Source organism: Seriola aureovittata, chromosome 1, assembly GCF_021018895.1.
Source record: "Seriola aureovittata isolate HTS-2021-v1 ecotype China chromosome 1, ASM2101889v1, whole genome shotgun sequence".
NCBI classification, from domain to species: domain Eukaryota; kingdom Metazoa; phylum Chordata; class Actinopteri; order Carangiformes; family Carangidae; genus Seriola; species Seriola aureovittata.
The window spans coordinates 12,987,399-13,004,059 of NC_079364.1; the positions used below are offsets into that span (position 1 = coordinate 12,987,399).

The 16,661-nt window shown below is 43.2% G+C and overlaps 2 protein-coding genes across 3 annotated transcripts in view; both read left to right on the top strand.

The window, feature by feature from the left end:
• The window catches only part of ankrd11 (ankyrin repeat domain 11), a 98,699-nt gene extending 86,434 nt beyond the window's left edge, over positions 1-12,265 (top strand). The window contains exons 9-14 of one of the 2 annotated variants that reach the window (XM_056374519.1): positions 44-4,502; positions 4,616-7,292; positions 7,417-7,515; positions 7,911-8,054; positions 8,170-8,262; positions 8,376-12,265. In XM_056374519.1, coding sequence (XP_056230494.1) covers positions 44-4,502; positions 4,616-7,292; positions 7,417-7,515; positions 7,911-8,054; positions 8,170-8,262; positions 8,376-8,561 — 7,658 coding nt within the window. In that variant the 3' untranslated portion in view covers positions 8,562-12,265. The remainder of the gene's footprint in view (positions 1-43; positions 4,503-4,615; positions 7,293-7,416; positions 7,516-7,910; positions 8,055-8,169; positions 8,263-8,375) is intronic. The other variant, XM_056374524.1, reaches the window with a different exon arrangement.
• A 2,972-nt stretch (positions 12,266-15,237) lies between these two features.
• Positions 15,238-16,661, top strand: part of slc22a31 (solute carrier family 22 member 31) — a 28,926-nt gene continuing 27,502 nt past the window's right edge. The window contains exon 1 of the mRNA XM_056378667.1: positions 15,238-15,680. Coding sequence (XP_056234642.1) covers positions 15,249-15,680 — 432 coding nt within the window. The 5' untranslated portion in view covers positions 15,238-15,248. The remainder of the gene's footprint in view (positions 15,681-16,661) is intronic.

Here is a 16,661-nt window from a genome sequence, read left to right on the forward strand (position 1 = left end):
TATTAAATTGTGTATTGATTGTGTGTCTCTTTTCTTTCCACAGAATCTTCAGAGGAAGAAGATGCCCCCTCATTTGCCCCGTCCAGCTCTGTCGATGGCAATAACACAGACTCAGAGTTTGAGAAGGGCCTGAAGTTGAAAGGGAAAACCGTAGACCCTCCTAAATCTGCTGTCACACCCATCAAAGACGAATACGAATTTGATGAGGATGATGAGGAGGAACGTGTCCCTCCTGTGGACGATAAGCACCTCTTGAAAAAAGACTTCCGTAAGGACTCGATCAGCAAGGCCAACAGCTTCATCTCCATACCCAAGATGGAGGTGAAAACCTATTCCAAAAGCAACTCGCTCACACCAAAGAAAACTGTCAGGCGGATCATCTCTGACAGTAACAGTTCAGACGAGGATGATAGGACGTTGTGTTTCACGCCAGCGCCTACGCCACGGCAACAAGCCCAGCAAACAAATACCAAGGCTAGAGACTCTGGCAGCATGAGCTCTAAACAACAGAAAGACAAGAATAAAGTCAAAAAGAAGCGGAAGAAGGAGAGTAAAAATAATGTCAGTAAAGAAGTCAGGTTTGGTAAAGTCAACGACAAATTCTGTACATCTGATTCTGATTGTGGAGATATGGAGAGTGAGGATGACAAGGGCTCAAATAGTATAAAGGACTCTTCTGCACAGAACCTGAAAGACTCCCCTGGCTTTAACGCATCCTCTTCCTCTTCCCATGGAAACTTGAACTCTCAGAAACAAGCACCGTCATTAGCAGAACAGCATCCAAAGCAGTGGAGGACCGATGGATGGAAGACTGTGTCATCTCCGACATGGGACTCAGACGTCAGTTCTCTGTCAGATTCAGTCAGAACAAGACTGTCCAGTGAGTCTGACTACTCCTCTGCTGATTCCAGCGTAGAGTCAATAAAACAAGTTAAGAGGAAAGCACAGGAGAACAAAAAGAAGAATAACAATGCGCACAGTAACACAGTCGAGAAGAAAAATTCTGAGCTCTATAAAAACACCAGTGCAGACAGTGCAGTCTCCAAAACCGACGTAGATGGCAAAGTGCTGAAAAAGCATAAAGTGAAGCACAAGCACAAAAATAAGGAGAAGGACAAAGCTCCCAGTCTAGTGCTTAATCAAGATATGAATGAGAAATTTGTCAAGAGCTATTCTTTTGATTTTGATGATTCAAGGCAGAAGTCCCTAATTGTTGAGTCTGAATCACCGGCTGAGAGCAAAGTCAAGTTATCCAAACACGAAAAAGACCATTCAAAAAAGGAGGACAGGCTTTCAAAAAGCAAGTCCGAGGATAAGGATTGGTCATCTGGGAAAGACCTGCATAGAACAGCAAAGGAAGAGAAAAATAAGAAAACAAAGGACTCCACCAAGGACAAGACAAATAAGGAGGAGAGGGAGAAGCCTGTAAAATCTGACAAGGATAGAAATGTCAAAGAGAAGGAGAAACCCAAGGAGGATAAACAAAAAGCTCACAAAGAGGAGAAAAAGAAAAAGTCCAAGGAGAAGTCCTCCTCAAAGGCAGACAGGAAAAGTGAGCAGAAAGAGGAAAAGCATCTAAAAGTGGACAAGGAGAAAAACACCAAGGAGGAGAAAGAGAAATGTAAAAAAGACAAAGCACAGAAGGAAGAGTCTGAGTATGAAGGCTATGACGTTAACAACCGTTTCCTCAACCTGGAGGACACAAAGCTTAGTGCCTCAGATGACCATCATGACAGGTGGGGCTCCGAGATGTCCTCCGACTCCTCCCTATATGGAGACGACAGTTGGGATGCTCCTGTTAAAGAGTACAAGGAATACAAAGCCAACAATGCTGTTAAACTAATTGTTGAAACTGTTAAGGAAGAGACAAGGAGGAAAGAAAACAAAGTCAAGGATAAGAAATCGGATCACAATGAGAAAAGATCAGAGAAAGAAGCCACATCTAGGAAGAAAGACAAAGACTCTTCTGAAAAGACAAATGAAAAGAAAAAAGACTGGTCAGAAAAACAAAAATTAAACTCAAGTCACTCAGTCGAAAAAGAAAAGAAAAGGAAGGAGTCCACAGACACAGTCAAAGACAAAAAAGACAAAGATTCTCTGGAGAACAGCAGAGACCGCAAAGACTCATATGAATCCATCAAGGAAAGAAAGGACATAAAAATCAAACAGGAATCTTTAAGAGACGAATATGGCAATGATACTTTATTCAAAGAAATTGATGCCGGTAAATCGTGTGATATCAGAGAAAGAAACCATTCTGGAAAGGAGAAGGAAAAGAAGGGTGAGGGAACAGAAAAGCGAGAAAAGACAAAAGCGGACAAGCACAAAGAGAAAACAAAAGACAGAGGAGCTGATCAGGAGAAGGAGAAGAGTGAGAAAAGCTCCTCAGAAAAACCTGTCAAAGAAAAGGATGCAGACCGGGGCACTAAAGACAAGAAGGAGGGAGCCAAAGACAAACATAAAGAGTCTCATGGCAAAGACAAAGATCGAAAAACGTCTTCAGAACAGACAAAGGACAAGAAAGAAAAGGCTTTTCAAGACAAACATGCTGATAGGGAGAAAGATTTCTTGGAGTTAAAGAAAGAGGAAAGAAAACCTGAGAAAATCCGGGAGAAGACGTGGTACAAGATAGCAGACATATTCACCGATGAAAGTGATGACGACGAGGACAGCTACAATGGTGGTGTACTCGTGTCTGACTCCATCAGAAAAGACTCAACACCTGATCAGGATGAGCTGGATCACTTCCCCTCAGAAAAAATGAGAAAATCTTCTGCAGAGGCTAAACATAACACAGAAAAGGCAAAAGACAAAGAACACAAAGAAAAGAAGAAAGAAAAGGCCACATTTGACACAGGTAAAGAGAGGAAGGGCTCCCTAGAGAAACACAACAAAGACAAGAAAGATTCTGTAGATGCGAAACATAAGGAGCGAAAAGACAGAATGTCAGTGGACTCGAACCAAGAGAAGAAAAATAAACAGAAGCTGCTGGACAAAAGGGACACCAGTGAGGAGAAGACAAAAAGCAAATATAAAGACAAGCTGGATCATTCTAAGGAAAGGAAACCCTCAAAAGGCAGTGGTGAGAATGAAAAGTCTCTCTTGGAAAAATTGGAGGAGGAAGCTATGAATGACTATAAGGATGACTCCAATGACAAGAATAGTGAAATCTCCTCCGATAGTTTCACTGACAGAGGTCATGAGCCAGTCCTCACTAGTTACTATGACTCCATCAGTCTGACTGATGTGTCTGAGGACAGGAGAGACTCCCTGTCCATATCTACACCCCAGGACAAGTTCAGAGAGAAAGAAAGGCATCGACATTCATCTTCATCTTCGTCCAAGAAAAGCCATGACAAGGAGAAAGAAAAGGTCAAGAAAGACAAAGGAGACAAACGCGACAAGACAGAGGAGATCAGAGAGTCCTACAGCCGCAGAGAGAGCCTTCCATTCGAGAAAGAGCCCATGCCTTTAGAGGCAGACCCTTACACATTCCCATATGGAGGTAAGGGAGATGGTGAAGACGACTTTGAGAAAACATTGGAATTTGAAAAAGAGATGTCCAAAAAGGACAAAGACAAAGCAAGTGGCGTCATCAGTGACAGGATGAAGGACAAAAAGAAAAAGGAGAAACATAAGGAAAAAATTAAGGAGGAGAAGAATAAGTACATTGATGGCTTTGGCTCATTTAAACACTCCAAAGAGGATGTGAAGTCAGGGTTGAAAGACAGCCCACAGGTCACTGTCCTGAAAGACAGGTCAAAAGAAGACAGTCCTAAATTTGATATGAAAAAAGACAGAAATCGGGATACATTGGACAAAGATAACAGAATGGACCACAGTAAATCTAAGGCTAAGGATGAAAATGAAAAGCTCACTCAGTCCAAAGACACGGTGCGGAAAGATAATCGTCCACGCGAAAAACTGCTGGTGGATGGTGATTATCAAATGACGAGTTTTGGTCAGATGTTGAGTCTAAAAGACCAGGAGATCGAAGAGCGCCACAAGAGACACAAAGAAAGGATGAAGCAGATGGAGAAGCTCAGACCCAAGTCAGGGGACCCTAAACTGAAGGACAAAACAAAGTCCACAGAGGAAGTACGGAAAAACCGCAGTGAGCTATCCTCCAAGAAATCCAACAGCCTGGAATCTGGTCTAAAAGAGAAGAAGCTGAAGGATGTGGGTCTCCCGGCCCAAATGATGTCCCCAGGCAGGAAGTTCCAGCCTTCAGATAGTCAAAACTCAAAGGACTGGCTGGGTGGCCACCAAATGAAGGAGCACCTCCCCGCCTCTCCAAGACCAGATCAAAACAGGCCAACTGGTGTCCCCACACCAACGTCTGTCATCTCCGGCCCCAGTTATGAGGAAGTAATGCAGACTCCACGTACCCCATCTTGTAGTGCAGAGGATTACCCTGACATAATATTGGATGCGTTGGACTGTCAGAACTCATCAGCTATGACCATGTCAATGAATGCCTGCTCCCCATCCTTCTTTGAAAGGTATGTAGACGTGCAAATGTACTGCAGTTTTGATTATTTAAATGTTTCGTACTCTTTTGAATACCACATTCATTTTCATTTTATTTTCTAATGTTTTTCTGTTATCCACCCAGCAGGTACTCTAACTCCCAGAGTTTCCAGGAGGGCACCTGCCCTACCCCTGCAAAGAACCTGCAGCTGCCACTTGTCAGCCGTTCTGCATCGTCAGATGTCCGCAGGCCTCTGGAGGATGAGTTCAAGGCTGAGGCAGACAAGTTCCTTCGACAGCAGACTGATCCAGAGGCTGACTTTGATCCAGCAGCTTCCTCCCAAACTCTAGAGGACAAATCGGCAACAGTGGACAGGCTGGAGTGCATGTCATCTCCCTATTTCTCCCCGATGGGCATGTTGTCCCCTCGGCGGGAGCCAGCCCATCCGTCTCCAGATGTGGCAGCACCAGCTCTTGCTAGCACTGAGATCAATGAACACCTTCCTGAAAGTGTATACAGTTTCTTGCCCAAACCCTCCACCCCAGTTCACAGGCCAGACCCCCAGGAGCCCTGCTTTGACATTGCTGCACCACCAACCCCAGCTCCTGCTGCTTTGCCACCCCTGGACATCGATGACATCTCTGAACCTCACCACAGTGAGCCTAACCTGGTCCTCTCAGATCTTCCTTCTGTCACAGAAGAACAGGAGCAGGAAGAGGAGGATGAAGAAGAGGAGGACGATGAAGAAGAAGGGGATATGGACGAGAGAGCTGATGGAGACCACTGTGCAGTGGAGGAGCCAGAGCAAACAAGGGAGCCATGTTCCTTCTCCCCTCAAGTTGAGGACCCTCTAAGGAAGAGCTGGCCTGCAGAGTCTCCAGACCAACAGGATCCAGAGGTCCACGAACTCTCCCCCACCCACTCTGCCCCTAACCAAGGAGAGAACTGTTTTGATCACAGTATGGGCTGGAACCCTGATATGGACCTCAAATCACCCCACAGGACATATGGGGAGATAGAAGCTGCCGTCTCCAAAATAACCAGTCCTTACTCCCACTCTGACAGTGACATGCAGCACTTGTCTGGACACCCCTCTGTCACTCCTCCTTATGCTACCTGGAATAGGTGGCACAAAGAGGACCCAGAAGACTTTGACGAGCAGAAGGAGGCTGTGGCTGACATCCCCTCTCCAGAGAGGCAGGACACAGCTATGGATGGGGAACCCAACTATTTAAACACCTCATCGTCCTCCAATAGGCTAGAGCCTTTCTTCCAGGACTGCAACAAACCTAGCATAGAGGATAGTCACCAGATGGACACAGAAACAGAATGTGTAGAACCAGACAGCAGACAGAGTCCACACAGTTTCAGTGCTACCACTGAGGGCCACATGGCTCCAGCTGTTGGCCCTGAGCCTGTGGTGCCCTGGGCAGACCCATTCTCGGCTGATGCAGATGAACTGGATTACATGGGACCATTCTCCTTGCCTGAACTACCACTACCAGACAAGTCGGAAGAAGCTGAGCCTCGAGACCCTGAACTAGTTGACCACAGCAAAACTGTGTCGCCCCACATCAGACATACTATTACTGACAGGGATGACCCAGACATAATGGAGGTCGACCTACCAAGCCTGACTAAGACGTCATGCCCTGCTGGAGACCTAGGTTTGGCAGAACCTACTGCACAAGATTTAGATGTACCATCACCACATGCCAACTTCCAGCAAGAGTTGGACCCTGAGCCTCAGAGTGTGCCTGTCAACAGCTCTCTGTCTCTTACTCAACAACTGGAAAGAAAAGGACCTTATGTAGGACCTGATGAATCGGACCCCAATATGTTGTATTCATCTATGAAATCAGATGCTGGTCAGCAACATCACATACAGATCAACCCCCTCACTGAGTCTTTACAGTTACCGCTGGATTCAGTGTCTCCTGTCAAGTCAGATGTGAGAGAGGAGGAGATGTCTGAGCCTGTAGCAGAATCTGTGTCATGCAGTCCTCTTCCTCAGCCCCCAGCGGCAGTCACCCCCTCCAGCACAGTGGAACTACCAGACACTGAGGAGACCACAACCAAGCTAACACCGGCAACCCTGACCACTGTGCCCACCACTGTAGATATCCCCAAGAAGGTGGATGAAATCCCTCAAAGGATGACCCGCAATCGCGCCAAGAACAATCCCTCTGCTGCTGCTGTCCCTCCTACCTCCAGCATAATAACCTCGTCTGCCACTGCCACCCCTGTAACGACCAGTCCAGCCGTGAGCATGAACCCAATTCCTAATAGAACCCCAACACCCACCTCAGCTTCTTCCTTCTCCGCTCTGAAGAAAGACAAAGAATCTGTGCTTAGTGTCTCCTCTACTGCATCGAATTCAACCCCAGCAGTGTCTGTACCTACTCCTGTCACAACCTCTGCATCAGTGGTTCTCAGTAAGACAGCAAAAGGGCGCCCTCTCCCAGTGGACGAAGAGGAGTCTCAGACCCAGCACCCACGGAAAAGGAAATTTCCACGTTCTGCTGGGCAGCAGGTCCAGGTCCAGCTGGTCAACACGGCAATGCAGCAGACCAGGGAAATGATTCAGCAGACTTTGGCTGTAGTAGTAAATGCCATCAAGCTGGACGATATTGAGCCCTACCACAGTGACCGTTCAAACCCTTACTTTGAGTACCTGCAGATTAGGAAGAAGATTGAGGAAAAGAGGAAGATTCTGTGCTACATCACCCCACAGGCCCCACAGTGTTATGCTGAGTATGTGACCTACACTGGCTCCTATCTGCTGGATGGCAAACCCCTCAGCAAGCTTCACATCCCTGTGGTAAGTTACCATGTCATACAGGCATACATTGGTGCATGGCAAGAGTTTCTTTTGTTTTCTGGACATAAATACTGTATATTACTGTATTAATGTAAACAAAACTTGCGTTGTATTTTCTCATCAGATTGCCCCACCTCCATCGTTGTCAGAACCTCTGAAGGAGCTCTTCAGGCAACAGGAGGCAGTAAGAGGAAAGCTCAGGTTGCAGCACAGCATAGAACGGGTAAAGAACATACAAGTGCATGTTTTTTCACACATCACATTTTCTGGGATTATTCTTTATCCTTCATTCACTTAATTCTCACTCACTGTCCCTGCTTTCATACATACGGCTACATGCATGTGCACTGCACAGTATGAGCACTTTCATAAAACATCAAAGCTTATTTTTAATAGAAATGCTACTGAAGTCTGCGTACCCCCTCCTCCTAGGCTGAGCCAGAGAGAACTGCAGACACAAATCTATTTCATCCCTCTCTAATTAAGTGACAACGATTTCTCCCAAAAATATGTAGCTTTATTGACAAATGACCCATTTCTATTAAAGTCCCAACCAGCCCGTGTCCAACTTTATATCTAATTTTAATTTTCTTTCTCTCTTTTGTTTACTATTCACAGGAGAAGCTGATTGTTTCATGTGAACAGGAGGTTTTAAGGGTCCATTGCAGAGCAGCCAGGACAATAGCCAATCAGGCTGTGCCATTCAGCGCCTGCACCATGCTGTTGGACTCTGAAGTATACAATATGCCATCAGAGAGCCAGGTAAGAAATATGTAAATACCCACTTCAAGTCAATTATAACAGATTTTATTCGAGGCAGCCAATTATTACTTAATCTATTATGTAATCGACATTGTAACTTGGTCTGTGTTCTCAGGGTGATGAGAACAAATCTGTGAGAGATCGCTTCAATGCTCGTCAGTTCATTTCCTGGATCCAGGATGTGGATGATAAATATGACCGCATGAAGGTAAGTGTCAGCACTCTGCAGTGATTCAATATGTGATGTCTCCAGTGAACGGCATTGACACCATAATCTGTGTATGTACCAAGTGCGTTTATGCTTTGCTTCTCCTCCCCCAGACGTGTTTGTTGATGCGGCAACAGCATGAGGCAGCAGCGCTCAACGCAGTGCAAAGGATGGAGTGGCAGTTGAAGGTCCAAGAGCTGGACCCAGCAGGGCACAAGTCCCTCTGTGTCAACGAAGTGCCATCCTTCTACGTGCCAATGGTCGATGTCAATGACGACTTTGTCCTGTTGCCTGCATGACACACCTGTGCTCACAGATAGAGAGCAAACTTCGTCTGAATCACTTCTTCTCAAAGAGACTTCGTTGAACAGAACGAATGGAAAGGGCTAGCAAGTTTGACAGAGGACTTTAGATAAGAAAAAATTATATTCTATAGAAAAAGTAAAGATGAAAAACTTGCTCTCAATTCCCTTCCATGAAGAAGGAAACATGTTTTTACTGGGGAATAAGAAAATACACAACTTGCACTTTCATCCTCAAAGTTTTTACGCTTTTGTTTGATCAGAGTGTGAGAAGCAGAAACAGTTTTTGCTTTGAGACTCTGACATCGGGGCACAACTCCTCAGTGCTCAGTTACGGTGAGACCGGGGACAGAGATATATTTTCTGCGTTCGTTTTTGGTCCCTGCTTCAATAGACCCACCACCACCACCACCATTGGGAGGAGGTATCAGAAAAGAGCTCTCCCAGCAGTGTGGTGCCTGTCCTGAGGGAGGACTGAGGAGAAGACTCCCCTGTTGACCCAGGGCTCCTGGTGGGCCAGGAGAACTACACCGAGTCCAGCGCTGACCCAGAAGAAGTCAACAGAGTTGTTGTTCATCATGTGGATCTTCAGTGTGTATCTACAGCAAGACAGCTGGGATGGACAGACCAGGAAGCTAGAACCAGCCGCTGATGGTTTTGGGGCTATAGGATAGTACACCCAGAGGACGCCCCCTCGCTTCTCTGCACCAGGCCTGGCTATACAGTAGTGCAGGAGAGCCTGCAGCAGGTCGGAATACAGCAGAGGGTTAGCGATGTGTGTGCACGTCAGGGCCCAGTGTCTGAGAGGAAGAGACTGACCCTGCAGCCTCTCAGCCTGGCTAAACAGAAGAGGACAGGCATGGATCGCTGAGGACAGACCGGAGTGTTCCTCAGCCACCCCGCTTGCTCCGACACAAACACATCAGACCGCCATGGACTGCAAAAACACCACAGGACAACCAGAAGAAACAAACATAACGAATGTTGAGATTCAAAGAGACTATTGAGAAATTGTGGTTTGGCAGGAGGAGAGAAATATTGTTTTTGTCTATTTCTTTACTTGGGCATTTCATTGTTTCTGAGGAAGTGACTTGAAACACTACAGAGCCAATATTAGTTTAATGGAAAAAAAACAAAAGAAAACTGAAAAAAAGTTGTATTCCGTAAATTATGTACAGTTTTTATATTCGTTAACCAATGTATTCTTGCTGCCTTCTAGATAATTTATTTTGCCACACATTACTGCACAGTTGTAAATAACCTATGTACTGTAATATCACTCAGTTAAGTGTAAAGAAAAAACATAAAAGAAATAAAAATTATCTTTTTATGTACAGTTCACTTTTGGGCAGCACTTTTCCCCCCTTCATATCCATGGGCCAAAATGTGTACACGATTCTGTCAGTATTTGAAAGACTCCAGTGCACAGTTGTATGATCCCATCTCTAGATTCAGTCCAGGGTTAGGTAAGGCATCTCACCTGGATGTGGATCACCACAACACGCAAATAGCTGACAGAGAACACTTCTGGATTAAACCGGCCTTCCACAGGCCAACCATATAGTCCCTCAGATGTAGCAGAATAATTGTTGAGGATTTATTTAAAGAATAGACAGAGGATTATTATTCATTGCTTTACTACACAATTATATCTGAAAAATTTCGAACCAAGAAAATGCCTTTTTCAGTGAAAAAAAAAATGTACTCATTGTTGGGCAAAGTCACATAGATATATATCGGTGGTATGAAAGTTAAGAGAGATGTCATTCACGCGCGATACCATCACGTTAATGTAGTATGGTTTCAAATTAATTTTCCTTGTTTTTAATTTACAAAAATTGGACTAAAATCATTTCTAATCATCACAAAACATCATTGACCAACAAGACACGGGTCTTTCAGCATTTCATAACATGTTCTGTTCTCCCAGCTCGTCTGCTTTTCACATTAAAAATACTGCAGAGCTGTAACAGCCTCTGAAAGGTTTCATTCCATACTGACTTTTAGCATTGTTCCGTCAGTCTGTCTGCCCCTTGTCCAATATTGGAGAGCAGCTTATTTTCTTGGTGCTGTTCCAACTTTACTCACTGGATGGCACCATGGCTCAGTGTGTCAGAAAACTCAAGAACCTTATTTGGCTTTGCATGAGAAACTGTGGCCTTTCACTTGAATGGGTGTTTTTAAATATATTTAAATTTTATTACAGCCCAGAGGGAGTTTAATTCCCTTAGTTTGGTAGTCAGTGAAATCATAATAGGCTCAAAAAGACCTTTAGCTCCTCTCAAATTAGCCATCTAATTTTTATCAGTGTTTAATCTACAAGGGGTTTGGCTTGTGTTGTCAGGGATTTTAAATGTTAGGTAACTTCCTCATATTACTCTGTTGTGTGGTGACATTTGCCATTAATCGTGTTCTTGTGTTAGGCCCAAGCGGACAGTTACGAGACTTAAATCTTCTCAGAATGAACCAAAAAGTGAACAGACATTAACAGAAACAGTGGAAGGGAAAGAAATACCTTAATGCTGAATAGACCGATTTTTTTTTTCTTTTTTTCCTCAGTTCAACATCCCATTGAAATGTTGATTTGTGATGACCTTTATTGATTCTCTATTTTTAGTGGGTCTTGGTTTTGAAAAGCTTTCCCGACCTACCACATAGGCTGCCTGTCTGTGTGAGAGAGCTGCTCATGTATCCTGATGGCAATATTATCTGAAACTTTTAAGTTATTTACACACTGTCAGTCAGCATAGCTGTGTATGGTATGTCTAGTCAAGTGCAATGGTTGTTGCTATTACACTGTGCAGACAAGGTGGCTAGATGTATAGTCCTGGATATTTTTGAGAGATACACACATCCTGGTTGTTATACATATTACATACATATTTGGATACAAATAGCCAGAAATTTGGTTTTAAACCCCCTTTTGTCTTGATTTTGTTTTTATTTTGTTGTTTGTTTCTTACAGTTTTTGGGAAGAGGGCAGTGGGTGTCTTTTGTTCACAAAATCCTTGTGTGTTTTTTAGCTCAGTGTATGTAGTTTTGAATGTTGTGTTTATCTTAGGGGTTTTTGTTCCTAATTAAAGCATAAACACCAGTGGCATGTCAATCACGTTGCTTATCGAGCAGAATGTATACCGTTATACTATGCCCTGACCGACAACACCCTCTCACTATTGTTTACAAGACATCAAGTGTGTTTCCGTTTCATGTGTCACCTGGTTTTTTTGTTTGTTTTTTTTTTTTTTAACGGTTTAAGCCCTACCTTTGTTTTTACTTCTGTAACCAGTCATTTATTTGAACCACAAAGGCTTGAAATGGTGATGGTCGACACAACTGACAGGTGATTTCTCCCCTGGTCTGCGGTACACCGCTGCATAGAGCAATAGACTAAACACATCCATCCACGTTGATTCTCCAGTGTGAATATTCAACTAACAAAAGAGAGATTTCTGGATAAATTGAACACCGACACAAACACACATCAGTCCTCAGATGCACAGTAGAGCACTTGGCCGTGGTGATACAGATGCTAGCCTGACACCACCTCAGTCAGCAACATATTACCTCTACTCTCCTCGCATTCATGTTTATTTTAGATTTGTTATTTGTTGTTTTTTCTTACTGGACATAAATATACATAATTGCTATTTTTTCATTATATAGAATCACGATTTCAAGCCTTTTTTCTAGTTTTTTTTTGTTTTGTTTTGTTTTGTTTTTTTTTTTTGTTTTTTTTTTTTTTAACGGTTTAAGCCCTACCTTTGTTTTTACTTCTGTAACCAGTCATTTATTTGAACCACAAAGGCTTGAAATGGTGATGGTCGACACAACTGACAGGTGATTTCTCCCCTGGTCTGCGGTACACCGCTGCATAGAGCAATAGACTAAACACATCCATCCACGTTGATTCTCCAGTGTGAATATTCAACTAACAAAAGAGAGATTTCTGGATAAATTGAACACCGACACAAACACACATCAGTCCTCAGATGCACAGTAGAGCACTTGGCCGTGGTGATACAGATGCTAGCCTGACACCACCTCAGTCAGCAACATATTACCTCTACTCTCCTCGCATTCATGTTTATTTTAGATTTGTTATTTGTTGTTTTTTCTTACTGGACATAAATATACATAATTGCTATTTTTTCATTATATAGAATCACGATTTCAAGCCTTTTTTCTAGTTTTTTTTTGTTTTGTTTTGTTTTTGTTTTTTTTGTTTTTTATTAAAACCCAGACTGTAGCTGTTTCTTTGTTCCTTTTTTTAGAATGGAAAATGACTAATAAAAAGCATGGAGAACTACTCTTTAAATGGTGAGAAATAACCTATTTATTATCTTTTTGTTTTTTCTGACACCTGTGGTATGTTTTGAGTTGAAGTTGGTCTCCGCTGTGTAAATTTTCCTCCTTGTAATGCGTGAAAGAGACATACTGTACATAGCTCTGTAAATAAAACCTCCCAGGACGTTTTGCACCCTCCTCTTTGTACTAGTCTGAAAAATTGCGTAGAATGTGGGGTTCTAACAGCAACGAGCTGCGTGCGCTCGCTGCCGGTGATTATGATGTAACAATGTAACATTTTTTTATTTGTACAATGTAGTTTATTTGTGTACATATTGATGGAGCAGCTAAGGGGGGGGGGGGGGGTGGGGGCAGGTATATGAGGGGGGTTGTTGATGCTATCGTCAGTGCTGTAACAGAAATCCAGTACTTTCACCTCTAGCTGTTGTTGATTTCCTGCAAAAAAATAAAGAAAAAAAGACATAAAAAAATAAAAACGAGAGAACCTGAAAATGAGGATGGATGGCAAAAAAAAGACTAAAACTGAAAAGTAAAAATTCTAAATTGTTATTTTCTACAGTTGCATGTACAGAGAGCGCGAGAACTGCTGTTGTTCCTCAGAGATTATGTTCGTTAATAAAATTTTGAAATATTACCAGCCGCCCTCTGCTTCTTGGTTTTGTGTTTGCACTGTTGATGTCATGATGTAAACGCTGTATTGTATGCAACTGCATCATAAATTTGCCACTAATCATTTCTGATACACTCAAAATATATCCAGTTAGAAGAGAAATCTATGCATCAGAAAGTATACCTTTTTAAACAATGGGTAAACATTTAAATAATAATACTGATCTCAATACAGTGTCCAACCAAATTATTATGGTGGATCTTGTTTCTGTGGACAGCAGAGTGAGGTAACTGTGTTTGGTGTCAGAAATGTGAAGTGTGAACTAAAGATGTTTCACATTCTGAATGTTAAGAATACCTTCTCTGACACGGCTTTGGCACTTGTAGTAATCCTATAGCCTGGAGCAGTTTGGTCACTCAGCCTTAATGTCTCCGATTTATGTTAGCTGTCATGGAACCATGGACCAACATTTAAAACAGATTATTTAACCTCAGTATTATTTTTCTGTAACTCATGCCCATTCCTGTCGCATGACATTTTACATGATATCACCAAACCTATTTACCTGTTTCCACTGCAATTAACATTATAAACTTCATGGTCACAAGGTAAAAAAAACCTGTTTGTTATGAGTCAACATGTGGATATGCTGCCATTTGTGACAAAAACAAAACAGTTTCTTGTAACTTGTTATCCTTACTCACTGTGAACACGAGTGTTAGTTTTCAGTGTCATTTGAGATTTGATGTTTCACATCAGTCAGATGACAAACACAAGTCATCTGCTGAACTAACACGCAGACATAATGTAAAGCCTTTTTACCAACCTCAACTGATCCCCTGATCACACAGCTGATAGTGTCAAGTAACACTTAACAGTCCACTCATTAACAGCCCCAATAAACTTCCACATTACTGAAATTACATGATGCGGCTTATTTATAGAGGGCGTATCGAAACAAAATTACCAAGTACTTTGCAGGGGTAAATCAAGATTACAACATTTCATTTATACAGTTAGATGAGCATGTAGATCAGTCTGGGACAAGATCCTATTTCAAGTTTTCCGTAATCAGTTAAATAAATGACTAAAGCCATTTCCATTGATATCACCTTTTGTGACATCAGAAACAAAATATTCATAGTATCATGGTCATTTAAATCAAAAACTTGGTTTTCAGCCATGTAACAAGAAATATAAATAGACCAGGAAAATATTTAATGGTGCACTGCACTTATTTTACACATAAGGTTTACATTTGTAACAGAAAGTCTGCATTTTAAACTGCAGGGGGGGATTTGAAATAAAAAAACATTTAGGGGACAGGGAGAGTCTAATTAAATATCCTGTTGAAATGCACTATGGGAAACAGAGGATCCAGTGTTTTTGAACTTCGACTCATACTTGGAACTATAAATGTTAGGACCAGGTAGGACACTCTTTTTCTCACTTTTTTTATTACTTAAAAATGAATTTGTGTTTTTCATCAGCTTACCATTGAACCCTCAGTGTCACTCTGGTAACTTTAGCTGCACCTTTCCCAGCACTGTCTACTCACTCTGCTGCTTTTGGTGACTGAGTAAAAATAGTTTGGACACGGGGAACCCGGGCATGAGTCACTAAGAGCCATCAGGTGTGTTAGAATATCGGTCGATCCCAAAACCCCCATGCTGCCTGAGCCTCAGCCTCCTCCTCCTCCCCCTTCTCCTCCCCCTCCCCCAGCACGCGACCTGCTGTCGCTGCCGTGGAGTGTATGCACTCACTGCGCCATGGCCACAGACACGACTGAAACCTCGCACACTCGTCCTCAAATGGACTACGACACGAAGATTTTCCCTCACTCCGGCGGCTATGGACGCTATAACCGACTCGTGGTCGTATTTAGCTGGTTCCCCAACTTCGCGGTCATGCTGAATCTAATCAGCGACGTTTTTTACACCCTAATCCCGGACACGTACCACTGCAAGCCGGACCCGCAGCTTCTGCCCTCCACTTTCCTGCTCAGCAACTTCTCCAGACAGGGATACCTCAACCTCACCATCCCCTGGGTGAACGGCACCGGCCTCAGCCACTGCGAACTCTTCAAGTACCCACCCAACACCTCTGACCTCTCCGAAAATGTGCCCAGGGAGAGGGTGTCCTGCACCAGGGGGTGGGAGTTCGCCCATGCAGCGGGGCTCCAGAGCAACTTTGTCACTGAGGTAAGAGACTGTCCATCCTTTGCAGGTCATCATTAAGGCTTGTGTCCTTGCCTGGCTTAAATGTGGATTTAGGGATGAAGTGGAGGACAAACTGATCTGCAGTTTGACTGCAGGTTGTCGATTTCATCCACGTTTTCATTCACCTCACCACTAGATTTGGTTAGTACCGACTATCGCATGCAATATTTCTAGAGTCTAGAGAAACTTTCTCCTTCATCTTGTCTTTTCAACTGTTCATTTATCTCAGTTTCCGCTCAAGTGAAGGGAGGTATCTGCAGGAAGCGTGTGCGGTCATGAAGACGGCTGTTGGCACCATTCAGTCAATATTTGCTCAAACTGTTTCACTCTGACTAATCTGCTGCCAGGCACACCGTTTCTCGGGTCATAGATAAAGACTCAACCTGGCATGTACAGTATTTATACATGTATTTGAACCAGGCTTAAAAAAAGAACATTAGAATTTTGAGGAAGCTTGTGAAGATAAAAAGTTAAGTCTAGTGCGGTTTGCATCCAAGATCTTTCAGCTTTTGGTTTATGAGAGCTGAGTGTGGATCGTCTCTGACTGTCTCTTTCATACTGTCACCAGAGCCTGAACACAGACAGAAGGTTTCAGCCAGAATGTGTCTTGTTGTGCAACATGTGTAAATAAGTAGCAGAAACTTCTTAATCTTCTTTTCAGTCTGTTTCATAGGTCTGGTGTTGCTCAAGGATCCACCCCAGTCTGCAAATATTGATAACATATCCTCACCAAATCTGTTTTCCTGCAGTACTTTGTAACACAGACTGACCAGTAGCCAAAGTCATTATGGGTAATTGCCCCTCAGTTTTCCCTCTGATTATTGTCTGTGCATTGTGGCGTCACTGGAATAGATACTGGCAGTGAGGAGACCTTTTATTTTTTTTCCCTCCTGTTCCCCACCATGACGAACGGAGGCACACGGAAATCCGAGGTCTCCATGTTCCTTTCTGAGACCCTGAACA